The 15152-nt window shown below is 40.7% G+C and overlaps 1 protein-coding gene across 1 annotated transcript in view; it reads right to left on the minus strand.

Annotated features, from left to right (window-relative positions):
• Positions 1-5112: 5112 nt before the first annotated feature.
• The window catches only part of MTTP (microsomal triglyceride transfer protein), a 158476-nt gene continuing 148436 nt past the window's right edge, over positions 5113-15152 (minus strand). The window contains exons 16-18 of the mRNA XM_069743615.1: positions 11724-11848; positions 8842-9012; positions 5113-7512 (exon numbers count right to left, since the gene is read on the minus strand). Coding sequence (XP_069599716.1) covers positions 7344-7512; positions 8842-9012; positions 11724-11848 — 465 coding nt within the window. The 3' untranslated portion in view covers positions 5113-7343. The remainder of the gene's footprint in view (positions 7513-8841; positions 9013-11723; positions 11849-15152) is intronic.

Raw genomic sequence — 15152 nt, forward strand, 5'->3', positions numbered from 1 at the left:
GTGTATCAATGAGCTGCTGTGAGAGTTCACCAGAGTTCATCAGCTCCGGTGCTCTCCCCGCACTACCGCTGTGTGAGAACTTTCCTACGCAGCAGTGCTGTAAGTGACAACACTGCAGCTGATCAGCTGATGAACTCTGGTGAACTCTCACAGCAGCTCAGTGATACACTGCGGGAGCGATTACCTCCTGTCAGTGTATCACCATACAAAAAAGAGAAAAACTGCTAAAAACGAGCAATCAAGTACAGTGCAGCGATCAACTACTGATCAGCGCTTGATGGTAGAAGGATAGGGAGGGGGAAAAGAGGCAAAAAGGGGAGAAAAGGGGGATGAGGGGCATTGGGGTGACTTAGGAAAGTTATGGAATGGATCAGGGAGGGATCAGAAAATCTTTCAGCAGCAGGAACAGCAAATGCGATGGCACAGGCTTTAAAAGGTCTGTGGCAATACAAGGCTCAGCGTCACAGAAGTCTCAGTGACCATTCTCCTCAAGTTTGAAAGCAGGAATGAGGAAGTGCAGAGCGGTCACTGCGAGTTCAGATCACGCCTCTGCACTCTGATTGGTGTGATCAAAGTCATCGTTGATCGCACCAATCAGACCTGGCACTGGTGACGCCACAGTTGCTTGGCTTCAACCTGTGATCAGTGAATTGAACAGCCAACCACAGCGATCGTAGTTGCGGGGGGCGGTTCCAACCCCTGGGATGACGATTTCATATGCCCTGCTACAAGATTCAGCAGGCACATGGATGCGATCACCGCGTTATGACGTCTCCGTACGTCCAAGGTTGATAAATAAATCTTTTTTAATCTAAATCTTTTTATTTTTATATAGCGCTAACATTATCATCGCTGTCCCCGATGGGGCTCACAGTCTAGATTCCCTATCAGTATGTCTTTGGAATGTGGGAGGAAACCGGAGTACCCGGAGGAAACCCACGCAAACACGGAGAGAACATACAAACTCTTTGCAGATGTTGTCCTGGGTAGGATTAGAACCCAGGACTCCAGCGCTGCAATGCTAACCACTGTGCCACCGTGCTGCCCAAATACCTACTGACCTTGACATATGGATACATCCAAGGTCATATCAAGGTTAATGACACTCTTAGAGTTTGAGCAGATTGCCAGCTTAGGGGAATCCAATTCTCTTGGATGCGAGAATCCGTACCATAGATGAGGAAAAGATGGAGAACAAAATGTCACAAATTGTGTGTCTGTGGAAATCGGACCACATTCAGATTTCATAGGAGGCAGTCTGATGTTTTACGCATACCCATAGACTTGAATGGTTAAGTGCGATCCGATTTGCACAGCATCTGGTAGCATGTAAGCAATTTTTTTCGAATGCTGTATCAGCATGAGAAAAAAACGCTGATAAGCTATGTTTAATTTTAGCAACTGTAGTACAGTTCTGATCAGAGCCTCCTTTATATTATTTGCTTAACATAGCACATGATAGAGCATATAACAAGAGTTAACTTAGTTAAAAAAGCATCTGTTTTATGATATATAATCTCTGTTAACTTGAATTCTTTGGTGGGGACTCAATAATATTATGTCTCTTACCGTTAACCCCTTCGCCCTGAAACCTGTTTTCATCTTTCTGACCAGGCCAATTTTTACAATTCTGACCACTGTCACTTTATGAGATCATAACTCTGGAACGCTTCAATCGATCCCACTAATTCTGAGAGAGACTGTTTTCTCATGACATATTGTACTTCATGACAGTGGTAACATTACTTTGATATAAGTTGCATTTATTTGTGAAAAAAAGGGGAAATATGGCAATAATTTTTAACATTTTGCAATTTTCAAACTTTTAATTTGTATGCCCTTAAATCAGAGAGTGATATCACACAAAATAGTTAATAAATAAAATTTCCTACATGTCTACTTTATATCAGCACAATTTTTTAAACAATTTTTTTTCTAAGGGCGATATAAGGGTTAAAATTTGACCAGCAATTTTTCATTTTTGCAACAAAATTAGCAAAACAATTTTTTTAGGGACCACCTCACATTTCAAGTGACTTTGAGGGGTCTGTATATGACAGAAAATGCCCAAATGTGACACCATTCTAAAAACTGCACCCCTCAAGGCCAGCAGAAGCCTGTGATAGTATTACAGTGTTCACTACTAATAAAGATTTACTATTCTATACCCTCCCAGCTACACCAGGTGTTCAGTTAAGAGCTCTATGAAGAAAACACTTTGTTACCTCAGGTACTTGAGGTCCTGACGCTTTTGCGGTATTTTATTAGCACATAAAATAAATAAATTGTACATAAATAGTTCATGTCGTAATAAGATGTTGTGCAAGTGTCACTAGCTCAAGCACCTGAAGCAATAAAGCACTTTTTTTTGTATTGAACATGTCACTGATAAGGAGGATGTAGTAGAGTAAATCTTTATTAGTAATGAACACTGTAACACATGAGGTCATGGGAGTTTTGCCTCCAGCACAGGCCTCTGCTGTGAAAAAAGAGCAGGACGGGTAGATGCAGCACCGCTATAGAAGATCTTGTGACCAGTTGTGAATGCGCATCTCTTCACGGACAACGTAGTCATTTAATCTTGTATTGATGCCATTTTATGAATGAATCAGTGTCCATATCGCCCTTGGGTGCATGAATTGTGGAAAAGGAAAAAGGGGAAAATAAATGGCTCATTATGTATAAATAAGGCGTATTGATATTATACTTGTTTTATGCCCGGCTAATTCTAGAACTCAACGGATGAATTGTGGCTAACCCCTTTAATGTTATATTTTTGTGTGCAAAAAAAGGGGAAAGATGAACGGCACCGCTACACAACTCGAAGGACACAAGGCTTATTAAAACTCCAGGGACACGGGTGGCGATCAGCCGAGAAACAAGCATATGTCCAAATTCACCATGTGTAAGAAGAGCGCATGGCACTCACCGTCCCACAAATAATGTCCTTTATTTTGGATAGATGTAAAACAGAGGCAGGGAGGCTTTCACGTAGCAAGGCTGGTTGTAAAAAAAGGGGGGGGACCCCACGTCAGAAGAGGTTTCACAAGTACCCATTCAGATGGAGACGTTTATTCTCAGCGAGGTAAGGCAAGTTTAGGACCTGGTATAAGAGAGATGCCGTAAAGGGGCTACCAGGTACACATAAAATTGGCCATTTTTATGCGCTAAAAGCTCTCATTTTTCATATTTCTAGTGCAGTAATGCAGTTCAAATTTCGTGTTTTCAAGTTTACATGTTTTAGCGCTGCAGTGTGCTGCCTTATTTACTTAACTATATACGAGTTGGCGACTCTAGGTTCAGCACCTGTTCACACTTAGTCTATGTTTGGATGTGCCAGTCAGGTTTTTGAAATGTATTCTTTAGCCTTCTGATCGTGCACTCCGCCTCCTAGCTTCAGGTGTTTTAATTACAGCAGGTCCAATACCCCTCCACAGAGAGAGAGAATTTTAGTCTAGGAAGAGGTTTTCACATGTACCCATTCAGATGGAGACGTTTATTCTCAGCGAGGTAAGGCAAGTTTAGGACCTGGTATAAGAGAGATGCCGTAAAGGGGCTACCAGGTACACATAAAATTGGCCATTTTTATGCGCTAAAAGCTCTCATTTTTCATATTTCTAGTGCAGTAATGCAGTTCAAATTTCGTGTTTTCAAGTTCACATGTTTTAGCGCTGCAGTGTGCTGCCTTATTTACTTAACTTTATACGAGTTGGCGACTCTAGGTTCAGCACCTGTTCACACTGAGTCTATGTTTGGATGTGCCGGTCAGTTTTTTGAAAAGTATTAAAACTCCAGGGACACGGGTGGCGATCAGCCGAGAAACAAGCATATGTCCAAATTCACCGTCCCACAAATAATGTCCTTTATTTTGGATAGATGTAAAACAGAGGCAGGGAGGCTTTCACGTGGCAAGGCTGGTTGTAAAAAATGGGGGGACCCCACGTCATTTTTAAAAATTATTTAAAGGGACTCTGTTACCTGAATTTGGAAGGAACAATTTTCAGCAATAGGGGCAGGGTTTTCGGGTGTTTGATTCACCCTTTCCTTACCCGCTGGCTGCATGCTGGCTGCAATATTGGATTGAAGTTAATTTTCTGTCCTCCGTAGTACATGCCTAAATAATTAAAAAGTAGGGTGGGGGGACTACTCTATTCTTGATAACCAGCCTTGCTGAAGCTGTCAGCTGAGGGTTGCTGCCCCCAGCTGTGAGTTTTGCCTGCTTGGTTAAGAAAATTACAGGGGAACCCACACTGGGTTTATTTTTTATTATTTATTTACAGAGCAGGAGCGGCTGATGAATACTCCCATCCACTGCTCCTGCTCTCACTGTTATTAGCGGCAGCGGGTGTCGGATAATGGGAGCAGTTGTCCCATCAACTGACACCAATGACCAAAGGTAAACTTTGTACCTCCAATCACAGCTGAGCGCTCACACTGTCTTTTGACAGCGTGGGAACCGCGGCTCTCTGACCAACGGGGATGGTTTCACCGCCGATCAGAAGTGGTGTTTGCCACGCTGTCATGCACATGACAGCGTGACAAACACCCGGTGTTCGGGCAGCCGAACCTGAACAGTAACTCAGACTTCCTGGTGAAGTCCGTGTTCGGTGTCCGTGCCCGAACAGTGGGTGTTCTGTACAGATGCCGAACTTTACTGTTCAGGTTCGCCCATCTCTAGTTCTAAACCTAATACAGGGTATAACAGTATGAACACAAATTCATAGAATTTTAAGAATTTGTAACACGGGGCATCAAAAACAAGGAGCAGAGTAGGGACGGCCATCACATTCCCAGATCCTACCATCATTGCATTCCAAATGAGTACTGAGTTTCTCATTGAAGGACCCAGTATCGTATATATATTTTCTCATCAAGCTTTGCCTTGAAAATAAGTTTCCATATGAAATGTTTTACTCAATAAGAGCCAGTTTTCTCCATGAGCTGTGTCTAGGGCATCACACTTAGCCTACCAGTATCCTTTTTTGTGCTGACCAGGGGCAAAAACTGTGAAACAATGCAAGGGTTTGCTTAATATGACTTACTTTAAATATACTAGAGTTTCTGAAATAAAAATATTCTTCCACTCCACAGAAAACACATAGTCACTTCATCTAAAGTTAGGGATTTATTTTCAACATACAAAAATGATGCTGTCTCAAAGGTCAATTTTTGAAACATTTTTCTCACCCTAGTCTTTCGGGTGGTGGTTATAGGAACTGAGGTGGTGGTCCCAGCTACTGGCCCACACAAATTTATCATTTATCACTTGCTCAGCGAAAGGGATATTCCATCAATAAACATTTAAGAAAAGGGTAGATGTTATTCTTATGAAAGACAATATACAGAATATACTGTATGGGGTTACTCGGTTTAACAAGTTGGCTAAGTTCCCACAATGGGTTTTCGGTGAGTTTTTGATGATGGATTTTTTGCTGTGTGAACAGTGTCTCACTGTTCCAGCAAAGTAACTGGGATGTAGAGAAGCCTCATTCACACTGTGCTTTTATTTTTACACTGCTTAAACGGACCTGTGGTGCATGTTTGAAATCTGCAAAATGTAAATTTTTCTTGAGGGTATACTGAGTTTTAGGGCTCATACTCACTTGCGAGCAACTCAGATAAGTCTCGCACTGCAATACCCAGCCCTGCACCCGGCACTCAGGAGCGGAGCGTGCGTCTGCATGTATTGCTATGCGGCCGCACGCTCCGATCTGAGTGCTGGGTGCAGTGCTGGGTATTGCCGTGCGAGACTTATCCGAGTTGCTCGCAAGTGAGTATGAGCCCTTATGTGCAGAGTTTCCCAATAGAATTGCTTTAGACGTTCAAAATCCGCCGGTAAAATATGCACATGCATTTTTAGTGCGTATCCACAGCAGAAACACACTAAAAATGTATATAATATGTGCATGACTGTATCAGTGAGATTTTGCCAAAGCCAGATACCAAAAAGTATCAACAACAAAGCAGCTTTGTTTAAAAAATGACATATTGAAAAAAGACAAAAAGCATCAAAAATTTGATAAAGCCACATGTATAAAAGCATTCAAAAACGCCATGAAAAAAACGCAACTAACCTAAATTATCTCTTAGTTGCAGAAATTCTAAAAAAAAAGCAGCAAAATCTCACCAAAAACTCATTGAGAGAATTTACCATTAATATCAAACTGGTCTATGCCTTTTCTTAATATGTAAATGATCTATTAAGATCTCAGGACTAGTGATGAGCGAATATACTCGTTACTCGAGATTTCCCGACCATGCTCGGGTGGTCTCGGAGTATTTTTTAGTGCTCGGAGATTTAGTTTTTATTGCTGCAGCTGAAGGATTTACATCTGTTAGCCAGCTTGATTACATGTGGGGATTCCCTAGCAACCAGGCAACCCCCACATGTACTTATGCTGGCTAATAGCTGTAAATCATTCAGCTGCGGCGATGAAAACTAAATTTCCGAGCCCTAAAAATACCCGGAGGACACCCGAGCATGGTTGGGAAATCTCGAGTAACGAGTATATTCGCTCATCACTACTCAGGACCGATCATAGATAGCCTTCAGAATCTGCCTCCAAAGCTTATTTTACATGAAATGGGGCGTTATCAATGTAACGACCAACAGGTTGCTTTTTAAAGTCTACATGTCTCACAATGGTAATGGCCCCTTTCATTTAAAATAAACTCTGGAGGCAGAATCTGGGTGAGATCTATGTCCGGCCCATAGATCTTACCAGCTCATTTACATTAAAAAAAACACTTGGATTTTTCAGACATTAGCTCTCAGATCTCAGGTTTTAATGTACTGTTTTATTAAACTTTTTACGACCTGCACGCCCATATAGATGACTTAGGAGGGTTGATCCTACTGACAGATTCCCTTTAACGTTTGGAGGCTTGCCGCAATGTGCTTACTGCAAACATGATGATGACAATGCACAGCCCTGGTGTGTCTTGACATTGATTTTACATTAAAATAGATGGGCTTTAATTCCCACACGTATTGGCAAAATCCAATCTATGTGGAATACCGCACTTTAGCGCGTATATGTTAAACCACATGTGAATGCAACAGTTAGCTATTCTTTATAAAATACTTAAATAGCCGCACTGAAGATCTAAAATGTGTACGGGTAATGTATTAGGCAGCCCAACATTGAAGGGGATAATACAGACTCGCTTTTTACAATATTAGTGCACTTAATATCCACCATAACTTATTCATTTCCCAACACTTTACAAATGACTTAAATAAGTGTAAATATGTAAACTTTATGCATGCACCAGCCGAGTACAGAACATACACAACCCTCCAGTGATACGTGTACACTGGCGGAATGCATTGAGATTACTCTTCAAAACCAGCTGCCTGTGGAGTCTTCTTGCTCTCCAAAAACTTCTCTGCACATATTGGAGTTCTCCTGATGAAGAGGAAGCTCAGCACCTGCCATGGTTTGTATTTTTCCTTTTCGTGACACGTACGACTTGCCACAAGGCAGCTTCTCATACTTTGTGACGTAACGCCTGCAAAATCAAAACAAATGTTTAGGAGATTCATTAAATATCACACAATTTGTGTTTGTTAATATATATATACAGTATCGACGCATAGCAGAGCTGCTGGGTCTTACCAGCTCCAGATCAGCTGTGCCAGTTATTCTATGGCACAGCTAGGAACAGTTTTCCTCTGTAACTTGGGCTCCTATGGATGCCCTAGTTATAGTGGAAAAAATTAACAATAAGGGAAAAAATATTTTCTCAGAAGTCCTTTATGTTCTGTTAAACGATGTTATGTTTTACGTTCAACTAATTATGTAACACATTTTAACATATATAAGACGCTTGGAAAAATAATGTAGTAAAAAATAAAAAGTCTCCACTGCAGAAAATACGGAAAAAACACAAATGTTTTTTCATGCAAAAATACATTTTGTAACATACTGTAAATATGAAAATAACCAAAACCTACACATTCTAGGCATGTACACAATCATAATTAAAATTAATTTATCAGGTTATTTGGTGTGAAATGTGAACAGTAAGAAAGAACTTGTTCACAAGTTGACACTTTTTTCTGCATGTTTTTACCTCGGAAAAAATGCAGCATTTTACAGTACCATGAAAAATTTCTAACATCTGCTGCTTATTTTTTCCATCATGCCTTTTTTTTCCCCCCTCAAATCTGCACAATATCAATTCTTTCAGCATTTTTCACACATGAATGGGAGATTATGCACATAAAAACGCAGGTAAAAACACAGATTGTTTGTCCTGCAAAGACATAGCTTTATGGTGGAAAAAAAAAGTTAATAAAAAAAAAATGTATTTTTTTTTTTTTTTTGTGTCACCAAAAAATTACATAAATTGCATGGTAATTTATAAGTACCAAACTACTGCTAAAAAAAAATATTTGGAGCATGTAAAACAAAGCCTCATACCGTCACAAAGGCAAAGAAGAATGTACAGGATACATTGACCATGCAATTTTTTACAAAAACTTAAGTCCCGATTTATTAAGACTGGCGTTTCGTACTCCAGTCTTAATGAGGGATGTACAGCAATAAGATGCACCAACTTCATTTAGAGGCGTTCACCATTTAATGAATTTGGCAGTGGCGTGCACTCCATCACAATTGTTACCCCAGTCTGGAAAACACCAAAAGTCACAACATTTTGGTGCACCTTTGTGACTTTTCAATGCCCACTGGCATAAATACGTTGATGTATGAGCCTATAGTCTCTGTTATTACTATTAATTTACTCTCAAAACAATCAATTTGAGGTTGTCAGAGGTTCAGAGGATTGCAGTAGGTACACACTCCATAAACATGCATATCTGATACAGATAATTACCTGAATGGAAATGCTCCTTTGTCCATTTGCATGCAAACCAAAAATGGATAGGTTGAAAACTTCACAGTTGTGATAAAGTTGAAGGATGACTCTGTTTCAAAGCGAGTTTCCATGCCAACATTAGCAAATTCTGAATCAATGGTTACGTTACCCAAAACGACCAAGGCCCCACTGTGAAGGACAAGGCGACAATTGAGTACATGTATGTATGAATATGTGTCACCTGAAATGTGACAGGGGAATCTTTGTGACTCATAATCCTACATTTTAAAATGATGATAGTGAGTATTTTGGAAATTATGGAAGATCCAGAAGATATCACCATAGTTCTCTGCTTCTATCAATTGGCATCCAACATACTAAGCAGATACCACACCACCATATACTCTGTGAATGGTGAATAGTGTGTAGCCAATTTTACAGTTATTACATAGATGAAATCTGCATGAAAAGATTACTACCCTTAGATACTTTGCTTTCCTGATATTATACTTGACTTAGAGAGCTTGCCCACCGCTTTGTATTTTCCCAAATGCCCAAGAATGTTGTAAAAATATTAAAAAGCGGACACGTACCTACCAATCGCTGCTGCTTCTTTGTAACACTATCAAGCCCCCACCACTGTGGTCTCCTTTATTTCTCTGCTGATATTGCCAGCAACCAATCAGAGCTGCAGCTACTGATTCACTGAAGCAGTCATGTTCCTACAAGAAGTAAAGGAGACCGCCGGGGGACCAAGGCAACTCTAAGTAAGAGGGGCAGAAAATAGGTAGGTGAATATGTGCTAAGTCTCTTGGTAAATTAAAAAAGGGGTGGTCAACTCCTTTAAGCTACAGACTTTATAGTAGTCCAGAGCTACATTCATAATTCTGCAGCTTTCATAGCTGAAGTTTCCCAGCCTTCTTTGGCCGGCGTCACACTAGAGAGAAAAACTGACGAGGGAGAAGCGCAAAACCAACGCATTGCACACGGACCAATGTTTCTCTATGGGACAGCTCCCATCAGCCGTATATTTCTCGGACGTATTTTACGGGCTGAGAAAATTGCAGCATGCTGCGATTGTCAGCGTATTCCTAAAAAAATCCACCAATGAAAGTCTATGGGGGCGAGAAAAATACGGATTACACACGTACCACACATCTGCCGTGCGAGAAATACGCACCGGTGTCCTATAGAAAAGCCGGTAATTCAGTGCGGTGTACAGTAAAATCACACTGACAGGTTAGAATAGAATAGGTAAAATAAATGTCTACACATAGAATAGGTATATATATTATTATTATTATTTATTGTTATAGCGCATTTATTCCATGGCGCTTTACATGTGAGGAGGGGTTTACATAATAAAAACAAGTACAATAATCTTAAACAATACAAGCCATAACTTAGTAATTAATAATAATAATAATAATAATAATAATAATAATAAATGTGGTGCCAATATTCAAAAAGAGGACAAAAACTGAACTCAGAAATTATAGGCCAGTAAGTTTAACTTCTACTATAACTTACTTATAACTTACTATAACTAACTTATATATATATATATATATATATATATATATATATATATCAGTGAGACACATATATATATATTTATATTTAATACAGAGCTAGATAGCATAAAAGCCGGTAATTCAATAGCCAGCTTTTGCTAACTCCAAACCTGACAGGATATGAGACATGGTTTACATACAGTAAACCATTTCATATCCGTTATATTTTTACATATTCCTCACTGATAACGTTAGTAGTTTTTGTGTGCAAAATTTGGGATCTATAGGTGTTAAAATAAAGGGTTAAATCACGGAAAAAACTAGCGTGGGCTCCCGCACAATTTTCTCCTTCAGAGTGGGAAAGCCAGTGACTGAGGGCAGATATTACTGGCCTAGAGAGGGACCATGGTTATTGCCCCCCCAGCTAAAAACATCTGCCCCCAGCCACCCCAGAAAAGGCACATCTGTAATATGCACTTAGCCACTCTCTTCCCACTCCCTGTGGGGTGGGATATGGGGTAATGAGGGGCTAATGTCACCTTGCTAATGTAAGGTGACATTAAGCCTGGTTAATAATGGAGAGATGTCAATAAGACACCTATACATTATTAATCCAATAGTAGTAAAGGGTTAAAAATACACACATTATGAATAAAGTATATTAAGGAAATAAACACATGGGATTTTAATATCTTTATTATACGCTCAATCCACCTGAAGACCCTCGTTCTTCTGTTAAAAAAGGAAAATAAAAACGCAACAATATCCCATACCTGTCCGCCGTACAGTGATGTCCCACGCTGTAAATCCATCTGAAGGGGTTAATACATTTACAACCAGGAACCTGCTAATGCGGCCACTCCAGGCTGTAAAATACAGGGGAATCAATGGAATGCAGGGAAGCTTCGGTGACTTGCGGTGCCGTCACCGAAGCTGCGCCCCCTGGTGGCATAAACTCATATGAACTATAGAGTGAGAAAATATTCAGAAAAATTCCCACGTTATAGTTCAAATGAGTTTATGCCACCAGGGGACGCAGCTTCGGTGACAGCACCGCTAGTCCCCGAAGCTACGTTATCTTAATTTCATTAATTCCCCAGTCTCTTACAGCCAGGAGCAGTTGCATTAGCAGCGCTCCTGGTTGTAACTGTATTTAACCCCTTCAGATGGATTTACATCGTGGGACTTGACTGTACAGCGGACAGGTATGGGATATTGTTGCTTTTTTATTTTCTTTTTTATTCAGAAGAACGAGGGTCTTCAGGTGGATTAGGCGTACAATAAAGATAGGGCAGCAAACATTTCACTTGTTAGAAGCATCCCTTTACTAGGTCGATAAGTTATTAACGGGACATACAGATGAAGAGTGGTTATAGGTTTTCTTACCGATTATTAACACTGGTTTTGGATTCTCTAAACCAAAGGCTGAAATCCATTCCTCCAGAGATATCAATGGCTAGTCCGCCCTGGAACTCTACATTGGCTTGCAGCCCAGATTGCAGCTGAATAATCTAGGAAAGTTATTGCATGGTATCATTATCAGTCCCAGGGGTGGGCAATCTGAAACCTGTTTTTATTTTATTATTGCACAATATTACTTATAGCACCATGGTAAATTTTAGCATGGATGAATATTAATTGTGGCATTGAAGAAAATTATATCTTGCTTTTATATGCCAGCCATGAAATTTGGCACCATGTTTTCGCTGTCATCTCTAGCACCTACGATAGTCTGTTTCAAAATAATAGTACAGTATCATACCAATGAAGAGCCAATCACAATATACCCCAAAGAGACTTACTTCTGTTGGCCTGCGATACTGCACTTTAAGCAACAGCTAAGAACTCTGCTGCCATGTAAAACTATTTTCGATATATAAGGCTTACACAACAAATGAACAAATACTAAAATCTGTGTACTGTATGTGTGAATTCAGCAAAATGACCCATTTGAAGTTTTAAGTTCGCCAATGACCATCTGGATGATCCAGAGGAAGCATGGGTGAAGGTCATGTGGTCAAATGAGACCAAAATAGAACTTTTTGGTTTTAACTCCACAAGAAGTATGAGTACAACCCCAAGAACACTGTCCCAACCATGAAGTATGGTGAGGGAAACATCATACTTTGGGGGAGCTTTCTGAAAAGGGGACAGGATGACTGCACTGTATTGAAGGGAGGATGGATGGGGTCATGTATGACAAGATTTTAGCCAACAACCTTCTTTCCTCAGTAAGAGCATTGAAGATGGGTCGTTGCTGGGTTTTCCAGCATGACAATGACCCAAAACAAACAGGGCAACTAAGCAGTGGCTCCATAAGAAGGATTTCACAGTCCTATAGTGGCCTAGCCAATCTCCAGACCTGAACCCAATAGAAAATATTTGGCGGGAGCTGAAACTATGTTGCCCAGTGACAGCCCTAAAACCTGAAAAATCTGAAGAAGATCTGTATGGAGGAGTGGGCCAAAATCCCTGCTGCAGTATGTGCAAACTTGGTCAAGATCTGAAGGAAACGTCTGACCTCTGTAATTGCAAACAAAGGTTTCTGTACAAACTATTAAGTTTTGTTTTTCTATTGTAACAAATACTTATTTAATGCAATACAGTGGAAATTAATTATGTAAAAATCATACAATGTGATTTTCTGGATTTTTTTTAGATTCAGTCTTTCACCAGAGCTCCAACCTACAAAAGTGGACTCCCTTAACGTGTGTTTCGGCAGTTCTTCCTCAGAGTAACTGTTGCAGGATGGAGTGCTGGTTATATTCCTGTCTGTATGCCTATACTGAGTGTTGCTTAGATATCTGCTTAGTAAACCATATTTGTTTCACTGCCCCTGGTCTGTCTGCTAACAGATGGTTTGGAATCATGCTATTATAGCTTAGGTCGGACTGGCCCACCAGAGAACCGGAGGATTTTCCAGTGGGTCAAGGCACTGACACCTGTTGGTATACTGGCCAGAAGCTGCCTATGGCCCCCACTGCTCCAGGGGCCCCCAGACAGAGGCTTGTCGCTAATAGCGGAAAACCCAGCAGCTATGGGGCCCCTGAGCCAAGGGGGCCCACCCGATGCAAGTTGAGGAGCAGCTGGAGACAAGAGCCTGTCCCCGCTGCTAAAGACAAATGAATATTCATGCTTGCCCACGCCCCCATGGGCATGGAGAGGAGTGAATATTCATTTCACTTTAATAGCGGGCAGTGTTAGCTGCAGGCTGAGGCTAACACTGCCCGCATGTAAAGCCGCTGCGGCTGAATTGGGCCCCTGCAGGGCGGTAAACCTGATGGCAATCGGCGGGCATGGAGCCATCCCTGCAGCTTGGCAGCAGAGCGGAGTTGCAGGGATCCAATGGCATCCTGCTTCCTGCCCGGCGCTTCCTGTCTGACACAGCGCGGCTGGATGACGTTATCATGCAGTGCGCGGCTGTCTGAGACAGAAAGCTGCTGGCGAGGAAAATGCTTCCGGGATGTGGTGCGGCTGCAGGGAATGTGCAGAGAGGTGAGTGGTGCTGTGTGTCTGTCTGCTTGTGTGTGTCTATGCGGTGCGGTGCTTTGTGTGTGTGACAGATTTTTGCGGTGCTGTGTGCGGTGCTATGTGTGTGTATTGGAGATGTGTGTATTGGAGATTTGCAATGATGTGGGTGATGGAGAGAGCAGTGATGGGGTGGTGGGGGAAATGGCAATGTTGGTGGTGGTGGAAAGGATGATTGGGGTGGTGGGGGGAGGCAATTATGGAGGTGTTGAGATGGGCAATGATGGAGGTGGTGGAAAGGACAATGATGGGGTGGTGGGGGAGAAGGCAATGATGATTGTGGGGGGAGGCATTGATGGAGGTTTTGAAATGGGCAATGATGGGGTGGTGGGGGAGAAAGCAATGATGATTGTGATAGAAAGGACAATGATGGTAGTCTAATACGTATATGTATTAAACACTCAGCACTTTGTTTATTGCATATTAACCCTTACTGTCTTGGATGTTTATTATGATAGTAACATTGTTAGTAAGGCCGAAAAAAAGACATTTGTCCATCCAGTTCAGCCTATATTCCATCATAATAAATCCCCAGATCTATGTCCTTCTACAGAACCTAATAATTGTATGATACAATATTGTTCTGCTCCAGGAAGACATCCAGGCCTCTCTTGAACCCCTCGACTGAGTTCGCCATCATAGATGGAGATGTAGATTGCATTGTTAATGTGATTAGGACTGCAGCATATATTTCCATCATCAATATTAGGTATTTGCTAGTTTATATACTCTGTATGTATAAACCCCTATAAATGGAGTGATTCTTAATACAACCTCTGCACAGTGTATTTTTTGTTTTCTGTTTAGTACGTGTTGCCATCTCCTTTCTTATGTTTTTTTAAAATAATTTTTAAATAAAAATCAAGACTTTTTAGACACTATTTCACATTTGGAGGATCCTTTTTTTTCTTATCGGTTCTTAGTCTTTCACAGTCCTCCATGTTACTATTTAGTTCACAATAGGCTCTGAAAAAATATATATATTTAGCATCACATCTGGAAAATTATGATCTGTCAAAATGTACAATTATCTAACTGGAAAAGCAAACATCTTAAAATAAATCAAAACTCCAGCATTGCTATTTTTTGGTTGCTGTACCACTCAGAAAAATGAAATAAAAAGTGGTGAAAGCAAAAAATAGTCATGTAAAATACGAGCCCATTGCCGGAAAAAATAAAAAGTTATGGATATATAGCAACACAAAGTGCAGAATTTTTAACTTTTAACTAGTAAAATATTAAAAACTGAATTACAGACAAATCCAGAAATGTGATCTGTGTTTCATC

The sequence above is a fragment of the Ranitomeya imitator genome, chromosome 1, assembly GCF_032444005.1.
Source record: "Ranitomeya imitator isolate aRanImi1 chromosome 1, aRanImi1.pri, whole genome shotgun sequence".
Classification (NCBI taxonomy): domain Eukaryota; kingdom Metazoa; phylum Chordata; class Amphibia; order Anura; family Dendrobatidae; genus Ranitomeya; species Ranitomeya imitator.